Genomic DNA, 19,536 nt, shown 5'->3' on the forward strand with positions numbered 1-19,536 from the left:
ATAAATTTTGTGATAAAAATCTGTGATAAACCACATCCTTTAGACAATAGAAATAAATTTTAAATGTGTTCTACTTTCTTTTTATATTTGACAACTAAATTATTTGAGTTATAAAATTAATATTTTAATAACATAAGTAATATATAATTACTTATACATATATATGCACGTAATTATAATTTAAAAACAATGTAAAGTAATTATTAATATAATTAATAAAAATTAAAATGAAGGAAGAAAAAAATTAGATTCGCCCTTTATGGGCAAACAACGAGGCCCCGGAGGGATTCGAACCCTCGATCTCCTGTTTACTAGACAGGCGCTTTAACCAACTAAGCCACGGCGCCGTTGAGACTACTATTTTATTGTAATTCATTTAAATCAAGTAATAAAATCAATGTACACAAGTTTTCAAACAGTTTAAAAATCATATATTTCTATATAATATTGACATAAAACTTATATAATAAAAAGTAATTATTAACAGAATGCAAATTTAACAAGCAAAATAACGAAGTAATTTATTAAGTATATTAATAAAAAAATAATCGAACAATTCTATAATTATTATTTTCTACATTGTGATCAATATTATTAAGTAATTAGATTTATAATAAATATGAAGAAAGGGAATCATGGGCGAATGAAAAAATGATCGATGAAAAATCATAAATAGGGTTATAAATCTGTCGTAAAAATAATACAGATCCTCTTGGATTATTTAAAATTACTTTCGGAATAAATGTGCTTAGAAGGAACGTCTAAAAAATCAATGGAGCTATTAATAAAGGAGATGATATATATATATATCTACACATACAAATACACACACACACAGTGTCGAGTAGTGAGAAAATTTATGATGTATATACATACAATTACGTCTACTATCTATACTTTTCCTCTCTATATAAAATGTATAGTATATTTTTCATGAACGAATTAATAGAAAGTTTTTCTCAAAATTTTTCGATCAATATTATTTTTCTTTTTCTTCTGACCTCCGCCATTTTTGGCGATCGATCATGGTTAGAAATTTCCATTGAACAGAAGTTAAAGCTTCGACCCACATTTCGTAGCATTAAATTACTTTCCACGAAGAAAAATCTTCGACGAGATCTATTTATAAAGATCAAGTATATGGATACTTTGGTAAGAGCAATGCAACCAGGACGCATGCTTTTTTCGGCTGTAGGAATGTATATGCATGTATATGTATATGTGTCGTATATATATATATATATATATATATATATATATATATATATATATATATATATATATATGCACATATGGTACGTCTCAAATTTTCAACGAGATAATAAAGTTACCTTCTATCGAGGACAGAAACTAGTAAAATATTCATACAGTCTAAGAAAATTATTATACTTATGAAACACATTTAATTTTGTTGTTTATATTCGATCAATATGCATTTTAATATGTTCAAACAAATTTTTCATTTTGTTCGAAATTATATCATTAATAGTTCCATGATAAAACCCTATTACTTTTAATAGTGTATTTTACTATACGATTAGCGATATTTATTTGATAATAACTTATATGTCTTTATAGACTTTTACTTGATAGTATCAAGGTCACGAATCTTGCTTATATAGTGAGTAAAAGTCAAGGTTCTCAACAAGTGGCTCGTTGGTCTAGGGGTATGATTCTCGCTTAGGGTGCGAGAGGTCCCGGGTTCAAATCCCGGACGAGCCCGTTTTTTTTTTATTTTCGTTTCTATTTTTTTTGTTTTTTTAAATTTTTCCTTTTTAATCAATTAATGTTTTTTATACATTTTTACATTATATTTAGGTGTATCATATCAATCAAAATATTAATCAAATTATATAAATTTATTGTCAAATATTTTTATTTCTCTAATGAAAATAAATTTGATTGGGAAAGACGAATGACAGTTATACATGGACTAAAAGTTCCTAGCTGATTTTAACTAATCAATTACTCTTTTGCAAGACTCTGTTGGATTAATTTCTTTTCTGGTTTTTTTTTCTTTTCTTTTTTTTTTTGTTTCGTTTATAAAACTATATGCCTAGAAGAACTTTGTAAGGAATTTTTGGTCTGTCCGAATAAATGATTAATTATATTTAGAAGTAGATTACTTGAAATTTCGGAAATATTAAAATTTCTTTATCACGATGTGTCATGATGACGTATGACCACATTTTTATAATTTATCTTTTATAACTTATCGTTTATTAAGAAACTGAAAATGTCTCATTTTTTTCATCATACACGTAATCATAACTTAATTCGTATCTAACAACGTAAAAGTACATACATAATTTTAACTTGGTAAGTTTCACCCATTCGACCAAGTTACTTTCTTAGTGCTCTCTTATCGGCTGTACCGATGTTGGAATAAAAAGATGCGAGTAAAGTGTTCGATATTGAATTTACGATAAGATTAAAGCGACCGATTCCAATTCTTATTTACACGTCGTTTATCCAGCGGCATTCTGAAAGAAATAGTATGCTTGTCGAAAGTATGTTCGAGTATCTATTCTCATGAACTACTCTCATATTAGTTAGAAAAGTTTCATTCATTATCTGTCATTGAGAAAGTGCTTGATATTTTTTCCTTGATGTTTTTTATAATAAAAAGAAGAAGAAAAGAAAAAAATTTAGAAAGAAAACATAAAATAAAATTCAGAACAAATGGTACGTATTATTAATACTATTATATACTACTAATACTATTACATAATATAACAAATATCAATTCTTAATAATATATAAAAGATATTCTGCAATCCTTATATCATTCAGATTAAAATCCACATATCTCATATTTTTATATAATGTGCATTAAAGAAGTAAATGATCTCAAAAGAAAACAAGATTAATAAGTATAATAGTAATAATAATAATAATAATAATAATAATAATAATAATAGTCATAAAAGAAGAAAGAGAGAAAAAAATAATTCTAATCAGCAAGACAAGATATAACATATGTACGTACATACTTACGTACATATGTACATATGTACTCGAACGCTAAATTATAAAAGTCACAGATAAGTAAATTCTTGATCCTTAATAAGAAGATAACTTCCTTATATGGTTATATATGAACGTATATATGTTAATACTCTTTTAAAAGAGATCGTGATTCATAATACCATTTCTCTGCATCCTATGTATTAACACAATTTCTTCTCCGCATTCTTTTTCAGCCGCAAGGAGATCCGGTGGTTGGAACGAGAAAAGGAGCGTCGAAGAGACGCTCATATTATATCATCCATGTGTTGCGTGGCGGGTTCGAACCGAATTGTGATACGGAGACTTAGTTTAGCTTGCGTTTACCTACCATCTCCGCGGGTCAGTTAGACGCGCGCTTTCATGCTGCCAGCAGCAGCGAACGCACAACTCTTGTCATCACATCCCTCTTTTTAGACGTCTTACGTCTAACTGACACGTATCGACACGATTACGAAGAAGAAATCATTGTGATTTAAAACAAATTTTTTTCTTTTATTACTCATCTCTTTTTGTTCTGAATTCTTTTCTTTTCTTTTTTTCTTAATCTGTTTTTTTTTCTTTTTATTCCTTTTTTCCCCTCCACTCTTTCTTCCCTTTCTTTTCTTTTTTTCTTTTTTTTTTTTCGAGACACGTTCCGTTCGTTTCTTTTCTCTATGAGTTACTTTACGAAGAAGATCATTTCTTAGTGTCACATGCCAATCGAAGAGGGATCACGAAAGAAGATAGTCCTCTCATTTGCATCTCCTTTGGAGAATCGAGTAAGTCACGAGTTTCATCTTTATATATACTTTTTTTTCCTTTTCTTTTCTTTCCTTTTTGTTCTCTTTTTTTCTTTTTTATTCAGTATGTAAACTATTATACCTTTGATTTTGAAGCGCTTGTATGCGTGTGTCCTCGTGCGTACGTGCGTTCGTATGTCTGCGTAATTTTTCAATGGAGAAATCTCAATGATGGAAGACATATAATTAATAAAAAAAAAAAAAAATATCGATAAATACTTGAGACCTTCTCTCTCTCTCTCTCACTCTTTTCTCTTCTTTCTTCTCGATAACTAACATAATATTCCAGGGAGACGCTCATTGACTTGCTAAATACAACGACAACGACTCAGAACGGGCTTAACTTCGCGTATCTTTCTTTCGAGAAAGCTATAAACGCGTACGGTTAAAATAGTAGCTAAGTTTAACGAACGATAATTTTGTTTATACGATAAACTCGTCCCTCTAGAGAACTTTTTCTCCATTCGTTTTTTCTTCTCTCTTTTTTTCGTTCTTTTCTTTTTCTTTTTTAACTATACAGTTTCCTTTTCCTTATCTTTTTTTGTCTCTTCATTCCCTTTTGTTTTTCTTTTTTCTTTCTTTTTTTTTTTTTTTTTTTTCTTTACATCAGCAACAATAAAACATGTGTACCGCAGACGCATCTGCGAGATTGCATAATAAACGTGTGCTTGATCTTCTATTAACGATTCGAAGGTTCATGTGCGAAGGTGAGTTTGTATTTTAAAGGGGAAGAACAAATTGAGATGTAGGAGAGTTTAAGGAGGAGGGAGTATTAGCACGAGAGAAGGAGCTAAACAAGAGAAAAGAAAAATATTACGAAGCAGTTATCTCGGTACGATTGTTTTCTTTATATCTCGAAGATCTTATCGATGTCCTCGTCTCGTTGCTGCGAGACGAACAAAAAGAAAAAAAGAAGAAAAGAAGGAATCGTCGAAATATTTGTTTCCGATGATGCATTTTTTCTCTTGCTTTTTTTTTTATTTTCTTTTTCCTGAAAATTATTAGTCAGAAATAAGAAATAAGGGGGAAAAATCTAACGTCGCGCGATTCGATAACTGCATGATAAACATAACTGTTTATTTCGAAATTGCTTACCAGTTTTAAATGGTATGCGTATGTAATATGATAGTTGTGCGAAGGTCAATGGTCGGTGTATTTTTCTTTTTGTTAACAATACAAATCAATCAAAAATTCGTAACAATTTTCTCGAAAGACCATTTTGAATAGATATTATTCATAATGACATCGTTTCAATATTACGATTATGAAATTGTATTAGATAAAATTACGTAGGGAAAAAGAAAAAGAAGAAGAAGAATCATCGTTATATTATTAGAAACTCGTTGTTTAAAAAAAGAACGTAACTATTTCAAGGCTTGATAAGATCTACGAGAAGAGAAATAAAAATACGTGGAATTGCATTCCCCGAAGTCAGAAGACACGAATTATCAGTTGATGATTACAATTCGCTTACGGCGCCGAACTAATAACGAGCGAACTTCGTATCTCAATGGGTTTGAAATTTTATGCTAAACATGATAACAGTGTTTTTGCAAAAGAAGATCAAATATAATATATATTATACATCACAGACATTTATCGAATTGGAAGGTAAATTATAGCAGGTTCGATATCGTAATAAGAATAACAGCAGCTTGACTATTTTTCATACGATTCTTAATTTCGTTTACAATCATTTAGTTATTTATAAAGTCAGGGACAATGTCGATTGTTTATAATAATTTTCCTATTCGTAAGATAATTCATTTATAATGCGGAAACGGAATATGTTCACCCACGTGTTTTAATTAGAAAAAAAAAGAAAAAGATAGAAAAAAAGAAAGAAAAAAGGAGGAAAAAATTAAGTGAATAATGAAGTGTATGGCGAATATAATCGCGTTGAATCGTTAAAATCGATATGGGAGTGAAAAAGATAGCAATACAGAGAGAGAGAGAGAGAGAGAGAAAGAGAGAGAGAGAGAGAGAGAGAGAGAGAGAGAAAGAGAGAGAAAGAGATAGGAAGGCCATGCGAGATCCATCGAAGGTAAATCGAATTCCACCTTCGTGGAATAAATCGACGTTCGCGTAGCTCCCAGCATACGACGAGAGAAGAATGTTAAAACATAGTTCCGAGAGACTGCGAGACAGCGAAAATGTTAGTGATGCTTAACGGTATAGCATGTTATCTTCGTGATCGTTCTCGTCACGGAAAACCGATTAACGTTAAACGAGTTTCGATACGATTCTACTCGCGTATCTTTGACATCGATTTTGGCGAATTAGAATTATAATCTTTTTTCTTTTTCTTTTTCTTTTTTTCTCTTTTTTTTTTTGCTTTTTAAAGTAAAACTACAATTTTGAATTTCTTTCACCATAATTTATTTTTGATTATTATTTGATTGAGTTAATTGTTTTTTATATATATGTAAAAAATTATTTATGTATATATATAATTTATTTAATATATTAATTTCCAATGATATTAGAAATAGAAAAGTAAGGAATAAATTTAGAAACAAATATTTTTAAGAAATATGTTATTTTTGTTTCTGAAATAATATGATGCATATATATATATATATATGAATTGCATTTGCTATCTAAGCGCAACAGATGAATTAGTATTTAGAATCTGATCTTTGGATAAAGTGAATAACGAAAGTGGGCCATTCGTGAGGAATATAGTGTCTTTTGAAAGATATTGCACTTCGATAAAATTGATCCATGCCAGACGTAGTTCGTTCTATCGTGATAAGAAATGCAAACAGTTTAGCGTTACGCTTTTCAACGTGGGAGTAATTAAACGAAAGCGTTGTGTGAAACGTCATCGTCTACTCTCATAGTAGCTTGTAATAGAGGCTTGCTTGTTTCGCATAACAATGTAAGTATATATTGTTATACTGAAAAATAAAGATAAATACATATACATACGTATGTACATATGTATGTAACTCGTAAAAAACTTAAATAGACGCCAAAAGATTTAAATAACCGTTGACATCATCAAGATAATTCTAAAAAAAAAGACAAACGTAAATAAAAAGGAAATGAAAAAATAAATAAAAAGAGATTACAAAAAAATGTATATAAAAAGTGAGATCGATATAAGGAGGCAGTCATTATTTATGTAACATTTTATATAAAAAATCTAAGAGATGAATTAGTATAAAGTATACATCGTAATTTCAATTCTAAACAATTTTGCTAAATACGTATGTACTCGATTTGTTCGTTTTATTCGTTTTTATCTCGAGATACGATAAGCGATGGAAGATACACACGTGTGTGTGTGTGTATACTGAAAAATGAAACGACAAAATTCAAATAGGTATTATTGTATAATTTTTTCAAAGGTCACGGTTAATCAGTTTTATAAGCAATTTGTCGATCTTGAGAAATTTCATAAGTCAAAAAATCCGCATATTTAACTTTATCTTTTTTTTTAGCTGCTTATCTATCAATAAGAGAGAGAGAGAGAGAGAGAGAGAGAGAGAGAGAGAGAGAGAGAGAGAGAGAGAGAGAGAGAGAAATAGAAATAAAAATATAAAAATAAAAATTAAGAGAAAAAAAATAGAGGGTCATCATATGATCCGTGATACACGAAAATGTTGAAGAGCAAGAAAGATAAGTAGATAAGTGCTCTTTCTCTCTCTCTTTCTTTCTCGTGCTTACGTGAATGCACGTACTGGTCAAAGATAGATGGGGATCGGTGCGGGATTGTCATCGCTATATTTACTTTTGGTACGCATACTCTCTCAACACTTAATTGTCAACCATTATAGCAGAAGGTACTAATCGTTTTAAAACCATTGCGAATGTGAGTTAATTGATCCACGTAATAGCGCACAACGTATTAATCTTATGATCCAACGTGACTTTTATGAATTATAAAATCGTGTTTCTTGTTCTTTCTCTTTTTTTTTTCTTTCTTTTTTTTTTTTTTCATTTGAATTTCTTCTTTCTTTTTTTCGTTTTCGTAGTATGAAATTCAATGAATCATCCGAAATAATTCGACTGATTTCTTTAATCATCGTATGAATCATCTTCCAATCTGTTTGATTTTTTATTAATCATACTTTTTATAAATGCGTATATATAATTAGTTTGTTCATGTTGTCTCATCGATGTTCTTGAAAACATTTCTCGTAACTTTTCCATTGAAATAATTGGTCATAGCTATTTTTACAATATAATTATTTCTAAGATGGTATAATTATGATAATGAAAAAAAAAAATTACTTATGACTTACGCAACAAATAGTATCGATCCTTTTTAGAAGATAACGATCGAACGAGAACGAGACTATAAAAAAGAAATCGAAATTTCGTCCCAATGATTTCTTTATCTATTTCTTTCTTTTTTGTAATGTTCTTTTCTCCTTAGCAGCAATATAATTATAGTTTTGGGTCTCTGTACTAGAAATAAGAATTGGGTAGCACCCGTTAACGATTTGGCTGTTGAATTAAAGTGCTTGGCTGTTCGCCTAAGACTTCTGCTATGTTTCGTAGAATTACCGTTTTTTTTTTTCTTTTCTTTTTTTTCCTTCCTTTTAATGTCGTTCTCAAACGAATTCTCTTTCCTACCTGTGACTTAGTAACACTCAGAAACTCGCATATAAACAATATATCTTGTTAGGGTAGATCGACGCTCGGAATTTGGGGCAACGAGCGCATCCAACAAGATGGTGGTACTGATCATCGGTTAATATGACGTACTAGTTATTTTTAGTATTAACAATTTGGAGAAACGTGAATAAGCAGTGGCGCGCCGTTTGATAAACAGAGAAGAAGGGAAGAAAAAAAAAATGGTGTCATGCTTGGAAAAAAAAAGTGAGACATCTCTTACTTTCTTTCTTGATTTTTTCTTTCTTTCTTTTTTTTTCTTTCTTCCTTTTTCTTTTTCGAGACAGAGCAGTAGCAACAGATTAAAATTCATATGGGTAATCATTTATTTTTAATGCATTTCTTTTAAAAACGTATTCTTACGAAGCAAATAAGAAAGAAAATAAAAGACAAAAATTGTGTCATACTCCAAAAAAATTTCCTTCTTTTTTAGAACAGTGGTAACGGATTAAAATATATATGGGGAATTTATATAGAAGACATTCCTACCTTTTTTCTTCGTTTTTTTTTTTTTTTTTTTTTGACCATGACACGACAATAGCAATAGATTAAAATTCGTATGGGAAGTCGAATCTTTGTATGCATTTTTAAAGAACGTATTCTAAGAGCGTTTTACGAAACAAATGAAAAAAAAAAGAAGAAAAAAAATTGTGTCATACTCCAAAAAAGAAAACATCTCCTTCTTTTTTAGGACAGCAACGATAGATTAAAATTCATATGGGGGTATCACATTTTTTCTCCACGCATTTTTCATGAATGTATTCTAGAAGTGTGCTATGAAGTAAAAAAAAAAAAAAATAAAGAAAAAAAAACGAAAAAAGAAACGTTGTCACGCTTTAAAGGAAAAAACGTGAGACATCTCGATTTTTTTTAGGACGGTAGTGACGGATTAATATTCATACGGGGAATCGCATATTTTCTATGCATTTTTCAAGAACGTATTCAAGGAATGTCGTGAATGAAGTAAACAAAATAAGAAAGAAAAAAATCGAAAAAATGAGAGAAAAAAGAATAAGAGTAAGAAAGAAGGAAAGAGAGAGGAACAATAAAATAAAAACGAGGTACCCGCGTTATTAAGACGCGTATTTCTTAAACGAAACGTTTGACCTCCGATCAAAATGGCGGTCCACTTTCGTTTTACAAGCGTGCTCGGACTTTAACGTCGAACTTACTGAGTCAACAAGCTAAGAGGAGAAAAGATTATAGTGATGCAAAGAAAAGGAAAGAGGAAGAGAAAAAGAGAGAGAGAGAGAGAGAGAGAGAGAGAGAGAGAGAGAGAGAGATATGTATACGTAATTCGTGAAGTTAATTTACAAAGTGTATGCACGAAGCGTTGATTAATCGAGAGATTGGGTCGTATATGGAGCGAAGAAAGAAAGGAAGATAAAAAGAAGAAGAAAAAAAAGAAAGAAAGAAAGAAATCAAGAAGTAGAGGAAGAAAGAAAGAAAGAAACGAGCTTGACATTTATTGCTACCTCTTCGTTATCGTCGTTGTTGTCGTCGTAACATTGGCGTCGTAACGTCGTTGTCGTCGTAACATCGTCGTCGTAGTTGACGAAGCGCATAAATTGGTTGGCACGCGTTTCGCGTTGTCGTTGACGTAAGAGAAATGAAGTGCGATCATTGCCTATTCGTTTCTAGTCTACCATAAACTCTTCTCGTTAATTATTGCTATTCTGAAAAGAGGGAGAGAGTAGGTGGGTGGGATGGTGAGAGAAAAGAGAAAGAGAGAGTGAGAGAGAGAGTGGAGGAGGGATGGAAGGAGAAGGGAGAAAGAGAGGGAAAGAATGAGAAGGAGAGGAAAAGGGAGAAAGAGAAAAGAAAGAGGTGATTATTATAGAAGAAAATACAGAAAGGCTTTGTAAACACACACGTGTTTACAACACATTCGTGTTCACGCTTCAGTTTTCAACGTTTCGAATATGACGGTGACAAATTTTCTGCTCTACTTTTCATAATATTCTTACTGCCCCATGTGCTTTTCGTGATAAAGTGTAGAATTCCAAGAGAAAGAGAGAGAGAGAGTGAGAAAGAGGTACTATTTCTGTATCTATCCGAAATTATTTTTAAATCGATCGTTTTGTTTCGAATATTAAACCAAATGTTATCTATCCTTTTAACACAATAGAAATGTAATTGTTTTAAAACAAAATATGTTCGTTGAGTATTATAATATTTAAAATAAAATTTGTTAAAATTATTCTAGAAGAATAATATTTGTAAACATAACTTTTCTACATCTTATATAAATAATAAATATCTTAAAATTATTTAGTGGATATATATAAAATTCTCCATAATCACATTTTTTTTAATATTGAAATATATTTATATTTATATTTATATTTTTTAATATTTAATATTTAAAATATTATAAAAGTTAACTTACATATATAGAAATTGTGAAATGGTCATATAAATAATACGAAACTGTCGGTTCGTCCGCAATGGCACATCGACGTATCGCGGAATTAAAATTTTAAACTCGTGCTCTCTACGACTGAGCCATAAAAATAATCCGAAGCGGAATATAAAACAGGAGGTCCATGCTACTACAGTCCGTTTATTTTCCCGAACTCTCAAGGGGGATGTCGAAACGCATTTAGAAACATACAAACCGTTCTCCGACATATTGATCGTGCTCTTTCTCCTAAAATCGAATTTGTTCTTTATTCTCTCTTGCCATTTTGTAATTTAATAAAACAACATATGTTCACATATAGATGTTTATATATACACACACATACACACATATACATATATACATGTGTATTTATCCCAAACTTGTAATCAACTTGTAAACAAAAAAACAGTAGTCGATGACGGCAGTAAATAATTAATCATATAATTCATTGTATAATATCGATTATTTCCATTAGTGTGTTTGATTATAGCGATTATTCGATGATGTTTCTCTGTATATATGTGTACGTATGTACGAATGTATGTTATGTGTATATTTGAGAACGAAGATAATCTATCATTATCGTTTCGATGTAAAGAACTCATGTCTTATTCTCACGAGAGAACGATTAATATTGCGAGAAAACGATTACATGTGATATTATCGATTTGACGTATAATCGGATAGCGTAATGCTCGATTAGTATCGTCGAATGAACGACGGTGCATTACCGTGAGTCACGATATGTGTTATACGTGTCTTCTGAATGAATTGTTCGTTCCGGAAAGAAGATGTAGTACGCATGTGTTTATATGTATGTGTACATCTTAAGTCATCAGTTTCTTACAGAAAACGATCGATTGTTCGATCAGCTCGATTGAAAGGTCGAATAATTCAAATACCATTGAAATGAGACATTTAACTCGACGTTTGTCGACTGTCTCTATAAAATTTCTGTATTGATCAAGACAGATGCTTTAACGATAAATAAATTGATCGATGGAATTATAGGAAATCAAGTATATATTGTACAACCTTCGGACAAATCATTTTTATAGATACAGACAGAGTTAGAACGTTTCCGACGCCTTTGAAAATTGATTAATGCCTTTGAAAATGGTGATCAAAGAGAGACGAAAAATAGAAATTTTCTAAATGTAAAAGTATGCTATTTTTTTTCTTTCTTTCTTTTTTTTTTCTTCTTTTTTCAAGAATCATTTTACAGAGTAAATAATTAATCCTCCCTATCCGTACCGTTCTATGCAATTTTTCTTTTTTATATTATTTTACAATATATTAAATATCCAATTTCCACTTACGTTCTGTTCGATGTAATTTCTTTTTTAAGAATCATTTTATAAATTACTTAATCCCTTCATTCTGTTGTAGAAAATTCATTCTGTAAATGAATACACAAAGGACATTTCATTTTATTAACGTTTGCAATGAGAATCCAACTATCTGTCCTCTTTGATCTTGTTCCGTTTCTTTGAACTGGCCTCTTGTCGAAAAGTCGGTCACAATTATAGGCTTCGCGATATATAAAGGTTACATAGCTTTCCGTTGAGAGAGTAGTCATTGAATAAATCCGTCTCTGACGTCACATTGATACTCGCTAAAGCGATTAATCGATGCAAATATGTAGTAAATCACGACGAGGCAATACAATGACGATGTCGTGCCAATTTACTCTCGATACTTACAAACACAAACGCGCATACATACAAGTATTTCGACAATTGATAGCATTCAGCTATGATCTGAAATTAAATTTTAATTGTTAATATTCTATGTGCTCAGATGCATAACGTGACGAAATTACAAAAAATATAATTAGGTTTAATAAACGATGTAAGATACGTCCAGCGATTTAAATCTTTTATTAAATTTAATAAAAGAAAAAAAGTCGTGATAATATAACATCTATTTTTTTTTTTTTTTTTTTTATTACTTAACAGTAGTAATAAAGCTTCTTTTTTAGTGGAAAAAATTTTAAACAAAGATTATGAATCAAAAGGTTAACAAATAAGTTTGATCTTCTATATAAAAAAAAACAAAAAAAATAAATAAATAAAATAAAATAAAAAAATACAAAATAAAATCTCAAGGCATACATATATTACGTGTATATGGTATCGCGTATGCGAAATCGTATGTGAATTTTAATTACCATAAATAGACGAGTGGCTCGTGTTCTCATTGTCATCTTGATTAGAGAGAATTAATTCTTGTCTCTTGGAATTTTATGTGTTAGAAGAATAGAAAGTTGTAGGTGGTCGGAATCATATCGCGGCCTCAGCGGTGACTTAATGTTAATGAAACTAAATGGGTCAAGACCGTTTTGCTGTGCGCTCTAATCGTTCCCGATAGCGTGCCACTTTTATTTCACGCACTACGCGAATCGCGTTATGTGCATACATACATACATACGTAGATACATCATACATATGTAATAAAACGTCTTGCACTCTGATTTTGGTCGATGCAAATTTGGACGATGACGTCGTAACTATTTCATTAACTACACTTGTCATTCATCGTCGTGACACTCTTACGTAATATATATACGTCTATTTTTATTTTTATTACAAATTAAAACAATTTCTTCCTTTCCGTTTATTCTTTCGTTTTTGTCCTAGTTTTTCTTGCTGTGTGTGCGCGTGCATGCGTGCGTACATGTGTTTTTTTTTTTTCGAGTACGAGGTCGAGGTCAATGACCCTTTCAGAGAAAAGAGATCTAACCCATTTACATACATTTCGTTTCTTTAGATTAATAGAATCATCAGGGTAAACATTATAACGCTCTCGTAGCTCGCAAATGAGTCAGAGCCATTGTATATATGTACATAGAGATCTAAGCGCATTTATCAAGGTTTTGCCTTTAAAGCGGTCCATTAATTTATAAATCTTAGAGAATTCCGGTGCCTTAACCTTGGTAATCTTAGAAATACGTCTGGAATTGCGCCAATTTTCTGAATGAACAGTTAGAAGTTTAAATGGTCTATCTTAGTCAGTGTGTCAAGTCTGTTTATATCGAGTCAAGTCGAAACATGTTGACTTAACAGCGATATTTTTGGTATCGCTATGTTATTGTCCTTGAATTGTTAGAGTGCAATGATCGAGTATCAAGTTAAAATATATAATACATTCATATATACATTCATACACATGTAGATATATATATGTATATCCTAACTTGTTACTTGAAAATATATACAAAGCTATAACTCAAAACGTAACTCGTACGGAGACGAGTATTCTAAGTTTTACTCGATCTCGTAAATTTCAATGATATTACTTTGACAAATACGATTTATGAGTTTTGCAATGTGGTAGTTACGAGACCAGAAGAGTCATCGAGCTCTCATTTCACAAACGGATCGATGAGACGTGACTACGGTTTACGATACGTTCGCGAGTCCAAGGAACCTCTTATCGATTGTCATTGATCAATTCATGCGGCCGTTTGCATCCGTTAACTCTTGTATGTGTGTGTGTATGTGTATGTGCGTATTATGGACCGACGAGTATAACGACACTTCTCTCTTTGCTTTGCTCCTTATCGGTAAAACACGCATAAGGATGGGTTAATGCAATATTCTGGCTCACCTCCAAAAACCACTCCCATCTGTTAGAAAATCCAGATGCAACAAGGTCGACTTTGACACTTGACAATTTATATTCCATTGATATTTTTGACACTCGATCATTTTTAATCCATAGCTGTGTTTATGTGTTTGTGTGTATATATATTATTTATATATATATATTATGTATATATATGTTTATATGTATATTTTTTCATTAACATTTAAAATGGCCAAACTGATCATCGACCAGAAATTTTTATCTGAATAAAATTAATTTACAAATCGATTTATTTGTATCATATAATCCAGATAAATGTCGGTGTAATGATATTTATAAGAGTTATAAATGTCATGTCATTATATGAACGTATCGAACGAGTTTTATTTCAAATCGATAACATATCTCTTTCTCTTTCTATTTCTCTCTCTATACCTCTTATGCTTTATATGCATTTATACATAGATATCGATTAAGTTCGCTTCGGAACGAAGGAATAAACATCTTATCGATTATTATTGCTGTAACAAGACCTTTTATGAATTACTCTATAATTTATCTTACGCACATACGTGACGTATAAAATTCATTTTATATTATGTATATATGTCATGTGTTTTATACACACACACACACACACACACACACACACACACACACACACACACACACACACAATGTAACGAAAAATCATAAGATTTATTTATACATATACGATTTATTATAAACGTCAAATCGATCAATTCGAGGATGTATTATAATAAGCATTGTTCCAGTCTGGTAAATTCCATCAATATTATAATGTGACAGAATCGTTGTAAAGAGTAGGTGATCCGTGATAAATGACTTTTTCAATAGATGAATTAATTAAGAATATTAATGTGCTAATAGAATAGAACGTACTTGAGACAGCGACGTTTATAGAATAGAAAAAATTTTGTGAATCAATTCGTTCAAAGGATCATTGACAATAATCCTCATCGTTTTATTTTTCAATTCACGTACAGATAGATTCACTAGCATTAGTATAGCGTTCGGTAACACCTGGCAATAGACTACAATTACTCTGCCAAGTTTGCGTTGTACACTTAGAACGCGTCACCTCTTTCGCTACTTTGGAACGACTTCAAAGTTACGTTCCGCTTGTTAAATGCCCGTGCAATTTGTCATATGATTATTGGCATTCTCAAAAGACGATGGAATCCTGTATAACATTCTCGCGTTGCTTTTGAATGATATAACACGCTTTCTTCCACCTCGGAAAATAAGAAACACGGAGATAAGACATGGTCTATTTTATTGATAAAAAATATTTTTTATCTAATATTTTTTACAAGAAAAAAATTATTTCTTTTTTTGTTTTTGAGGAGAACAATTTTTTAGGAATCCCTTATCTTATTGACATTGTTACAAATAATAATTATTAATTCTACATATTTAATTATCAATATTTTATAATTACATATGGCAATTATAATTATAAGCATTGCGCCTGGAAATAGGCAATACTATTTTTATTACGTCGGTAATGTTGCATGCGATAAATTTTTCAAGATCCCATATAAATATTATTCCGTAATGCACAGATGTATGAATGAGTTGCCTATCATTAAAGGGTTTGAAAGAAAGATTTTGTAAGACTTTGGAGTATGGAGTGAAGCCTAATTTTAGGCGTCACGGTCAATATTTTTTATATCAAATATTACATTTGTTTGCGTTAAATATTATATTTTTTGATCAATAAAAATCTTTTTGTTCGATTCATTAATATGAAAAAGAAATTTTTCAGGATGTGGAGCTTTGCGGTCGTTGCTCTAGCATATTTTTCGTCGCTCGCGAAAGCGATACCAAATTATAGCGGACTTCCGCCTGGTCCATATTGTGCTGCGAGATATCCAGCAAGGAGATGTTGTGAAGGACGACAGGATGAGTGTAGCGCACCGATATTATCGACGACGTGTTATTGCGATGACTTCTGCGATCGAGAGAGAGAAGAAGATTGTTGTCCGGATTATTATTCATATTGCAAAGGCATAACCGAACCTCCACTGGAAGAGGTCAGACGTACGTTCTTTGTGTGTTCCAATGAAATCGATAATCAATTCCTTTAATTTCATATTCTTCAGTACTTTTAATAGTCATTTTTGATTCTACAGTTTGCTCCTACGAAGGAAGAAATTACAATCACAGTCAGATTTTCAAAGTAAATTGCAATCAATGGTAATTAATCGATATTATTTCTTTTCTACATATAATATGATACGTAGTATCGTAACGAATGAAGGTGACGGTTCCTAAAATTTTTCAGTAAATGTTCAACGTTAGGTAGACGGGCGGAGATTCTTTGCGAGAAGAATCGATGCCTGATCGAGCCAGATTTTGTGGAGGAACTTTATTTGGAGAGTAATACGTTAGGTTGGCTGCCTGGAAATTATTCGAAATTTTGGGGAAAGTCTCTCGAAGATGGAATACAATATCGATTGGGAACGCTTAATCCGTCGCAATCGGTAAAAATGAGATATTTATTTGATAATATCAATGTTAAAAAACGAAGCAGTATTAGAAAAAAAAAGAAATCATATTTTTAATATAATCATCTATATCTATAGATTTATAAGATGAATCCTGTGCGACGCGTTTACGATCCCGAAGCACTTCCACGGAGTTTCAATGCTAAGTCACGTTGGTCTCGTGACATATCTGAAATTCACGATCAAGGATGGTGTGGAGCTTCTTGGGCGATATCAACAGCCGATGTTGCGTCCGATAGATTCGCCATCATGAGCAAAGGTATCGAAACCGTAGAATTAAGTGCTCAGCATCTTCTTTCGTGCAATAATCGAGGCCAGCGGGGTTGCAGTGGTGGTTATCTGGACCGTGCTTGGTTCTTCATGAGAAGATTCGGGTAAACAAAACGTTCATTCAATCAAATCGCAAATTCTTAATCGTATCATATCGTCAGTAACGTTACGATCAGCAACGTAAACGATTTGTTCTCGCTTTTTTAGATTAGTCGACAAGGATTGTTATCCTTGGACAGGACAACAAGATCAATGTAGATTACGAAAGAGAACAAATCTGAGAGCAGCTGGATGTCGAAAGCCACCTAATCCACTTAGAAAGGAATTATACAAAGTCGGGCCAGCTTATCGTCTTGGTAACGAGACAGATATAATGCAAGAAATCTTAACTTCCGGGCCTGTTCAAGGTAAAGAGAAATTGCTGGTGATTGTTAATACTAGCGAATCATTGGTTATATTTTATTCTTTTGTTTGACGATTTTATAAACTTTCAGCAACGATGAAGGTCTATCAGGATTTCTTTTATTATCAATCGGGTATTTATCGACATTCTCGAACTGCGGAAATGTATCAGTCTGGATATCATTCGGTGAGAATCATTGGATGGGGTGAGGACTACCATCGTGGTAGTTTGGTCAAATATTGGGTGAGTATTCTATGAAAAATCATTTACGATGACGATCTTACGATCTTGTTATTAATCAAATATTTTCGACTTTAGATCGTTGCGAATTCTTGGGGCTATGACTGGGGTGAAAAAGGTTTCTTTAGGATCGAAAGAGGAACGAACGAATGTGAGATCGAATCTTATGTACTCGGAGTTTGGGCTGAAACGTTATAATATTAAGACAGTATATATTTATATATATATATATATATATACTGAAAAGAAAATTGTGACATTTTTTTTCATGATCACTAAATAATATCGGTGCATTTATCGATTCTCTATCGTCCTCATTGTTTCGTCGAATTTTATATTAATAGATAATTGTCAAAGCGAGTCAAGACGCAATCCAATAATAGTCTTTTGTTAAATGTCTGATTTGGTATCTTTGTTATTCCGTTTAAATCAATGCAAACCAATGCAAAAATTTATACTGTTGTTATAGTTGAATACATATAGTAAAAATATCAAAGTACAAGCAAAAACAAAAGTACAAGCAAAACACAACACATAAAGAATACCAATTACATAGGGATGTGTTCAAAGAACGAAAAAAGAGAAGGAAATAAAATAAAAAGAAAGAAAGAAAGAAAGAGAAGGAAAAAAAATCCTTATGTTAAATAGATTACCATATGTACAATGTACCAAATCGATATCATCCCAACTCAGGTTTATACCTACATACATACATACATACATATATATATATATATTTATATATATATAATACATATTTTTAAGAGTCACGATAACACATTATCAATATATTATATTATAACAATATTATTGATATACTGCCAATATCTGTAACGATTCAGAAGGATTGTGCGTGAGTGTGTGTGTGTGTGTGTGTGTGTGTGTGTGTGTGTGTGTATGTATGTATGTCGACATTTTGAAATGTGTTCGTCAAATAATTTTAATGTCAAATCATTAATCATTCGCAAAATTATTTGACCGACTGCTTGTTGCCACGCCAATTTACAATTTACTTACATATATTACAATTAATTTAAAAATAATTTCACTATATTGTCTATCATTTTAATTAGCTAAATTCGAAACGCGAATTTCGTGCTTTCTGCTTTTACTCATATGCAGATTATATAATTTTAGTTAATATTTTATATTATATCAATCATTACATACGCGTGACTATAACAATAATGATAATTCTAATAGTAACATCGAAAAATAATGTAACTCATATAAAGTGGATTGTATACGAACGTCATATTATACTCAAGTATACGTGTGCATATATATATATATATATATATATATATATATACACATACACACACACATATGTATAATTAATGTATATGTAATACAACGTGAAATATATATATATATGTGTGTGTGTGTGTGTGTGTAAGAATTAGCTTCCATAACTGTTTTGTCTAAACGCGTCAGTATTTAAGTAAAATGTTAATAGAATTCGAAATGAATTCTTTGAAATATTTTTGTTACATGCAACGCCACGACTATCCTAATCATGTCATTAGTTAAATAGTAAAATATTAAGCATGTCCTTTTACGCCTCGTGTATGTCCCTTGTAAGTTATTACATGATTATTTTTGAAATAAAAGATGTGATACACATCAAATCCTTCTATTGCTTTTCTAATACTTAATATTTCATTACTAAATGACTACTCGAAATTT

The 19,536-nt window shown here is 31.2% G+C and overlaps 1 protein-coding gene, 1 long non-coding RNA gene and 2 other non-coding genes across 4 annotated transcripts; 2 read left to right on the top strand and 2 right to left on the bottom strand.

The window, feature by feature from the left end:
- Nucleotides 1–273: 273 nt before the first annotated feature.
- Nucleotides 274–347, bottom strand: Trnat-agu. The gene has a single exon. It is a non-coding gene; the product is annotated as a tRNA-Thr (tRNA).
- A 1,303-nt stretch (nt 348–1,650) lies between these two features.
- Trnap-agg lies at nt 1,651–1,722 on the top strand. Its single transcript has one exon. It is a non-coding gene; the product is annotated as a tRNA-Pro (tRNA).
- Nucleotides 1,723–3,528: 1,806 nt separating this feature from the next.
- On the top strand, nt 3,529–19,478 carry LOC122628485 (tubulointerstitial nephritis antigen-like). The gene is made up of 8 exons (XM_043810841.1): nt 3,529–3,767; nt 16,193–16,467; nt 16,560–16,623; nt 16,712–16,910; nt 17,013–17,308; nt 17,412–17,611; nt 17,699–17,850; nt 17,926–19,478. Exons 2-8 carry the CDS (start codon nt 16,194–16,196, stop codon nt 18,043–18,045), a joined length of 1,305 nt encoding a protein of 434 aa, XP_043666776.1. The 5' UTR covers nt 3,529–3,767; nt 16,193; the 3' UTR covers nt 18,046–19,478.
- LOC122628497 lies at nt 10,820–13,424 on the bottom strand. The gene is made up of 3 exons (XR_006327063.1): nt 12,986–13,424; nt 12,135–12,575; nt 10,820–11,061 (listed from the first exon to the last, which is right to left on the bottom strand). It is a non-coding gene; the product is annotated as an uncharacterized LOC122628497 (long non-coding RNA).
- Nucleotides 19,479–19,536: the final 58 nt, after the last annotated feature.

The sequence above is a fragment of the Vespula pensylvanica genome, chromosome 4 (assembly GCF_014466175.1).
Source record: "Vespula pensylvanica isolate Volc-1 chromosome 4, ASM1446617v1, whole genome shotgun sequence".
NCBI lineage: Eukaryota > Metazoa > Arthropoda > Insecta > Hymenoptera > Vespidae > Vespula > Vespula pensylvanica.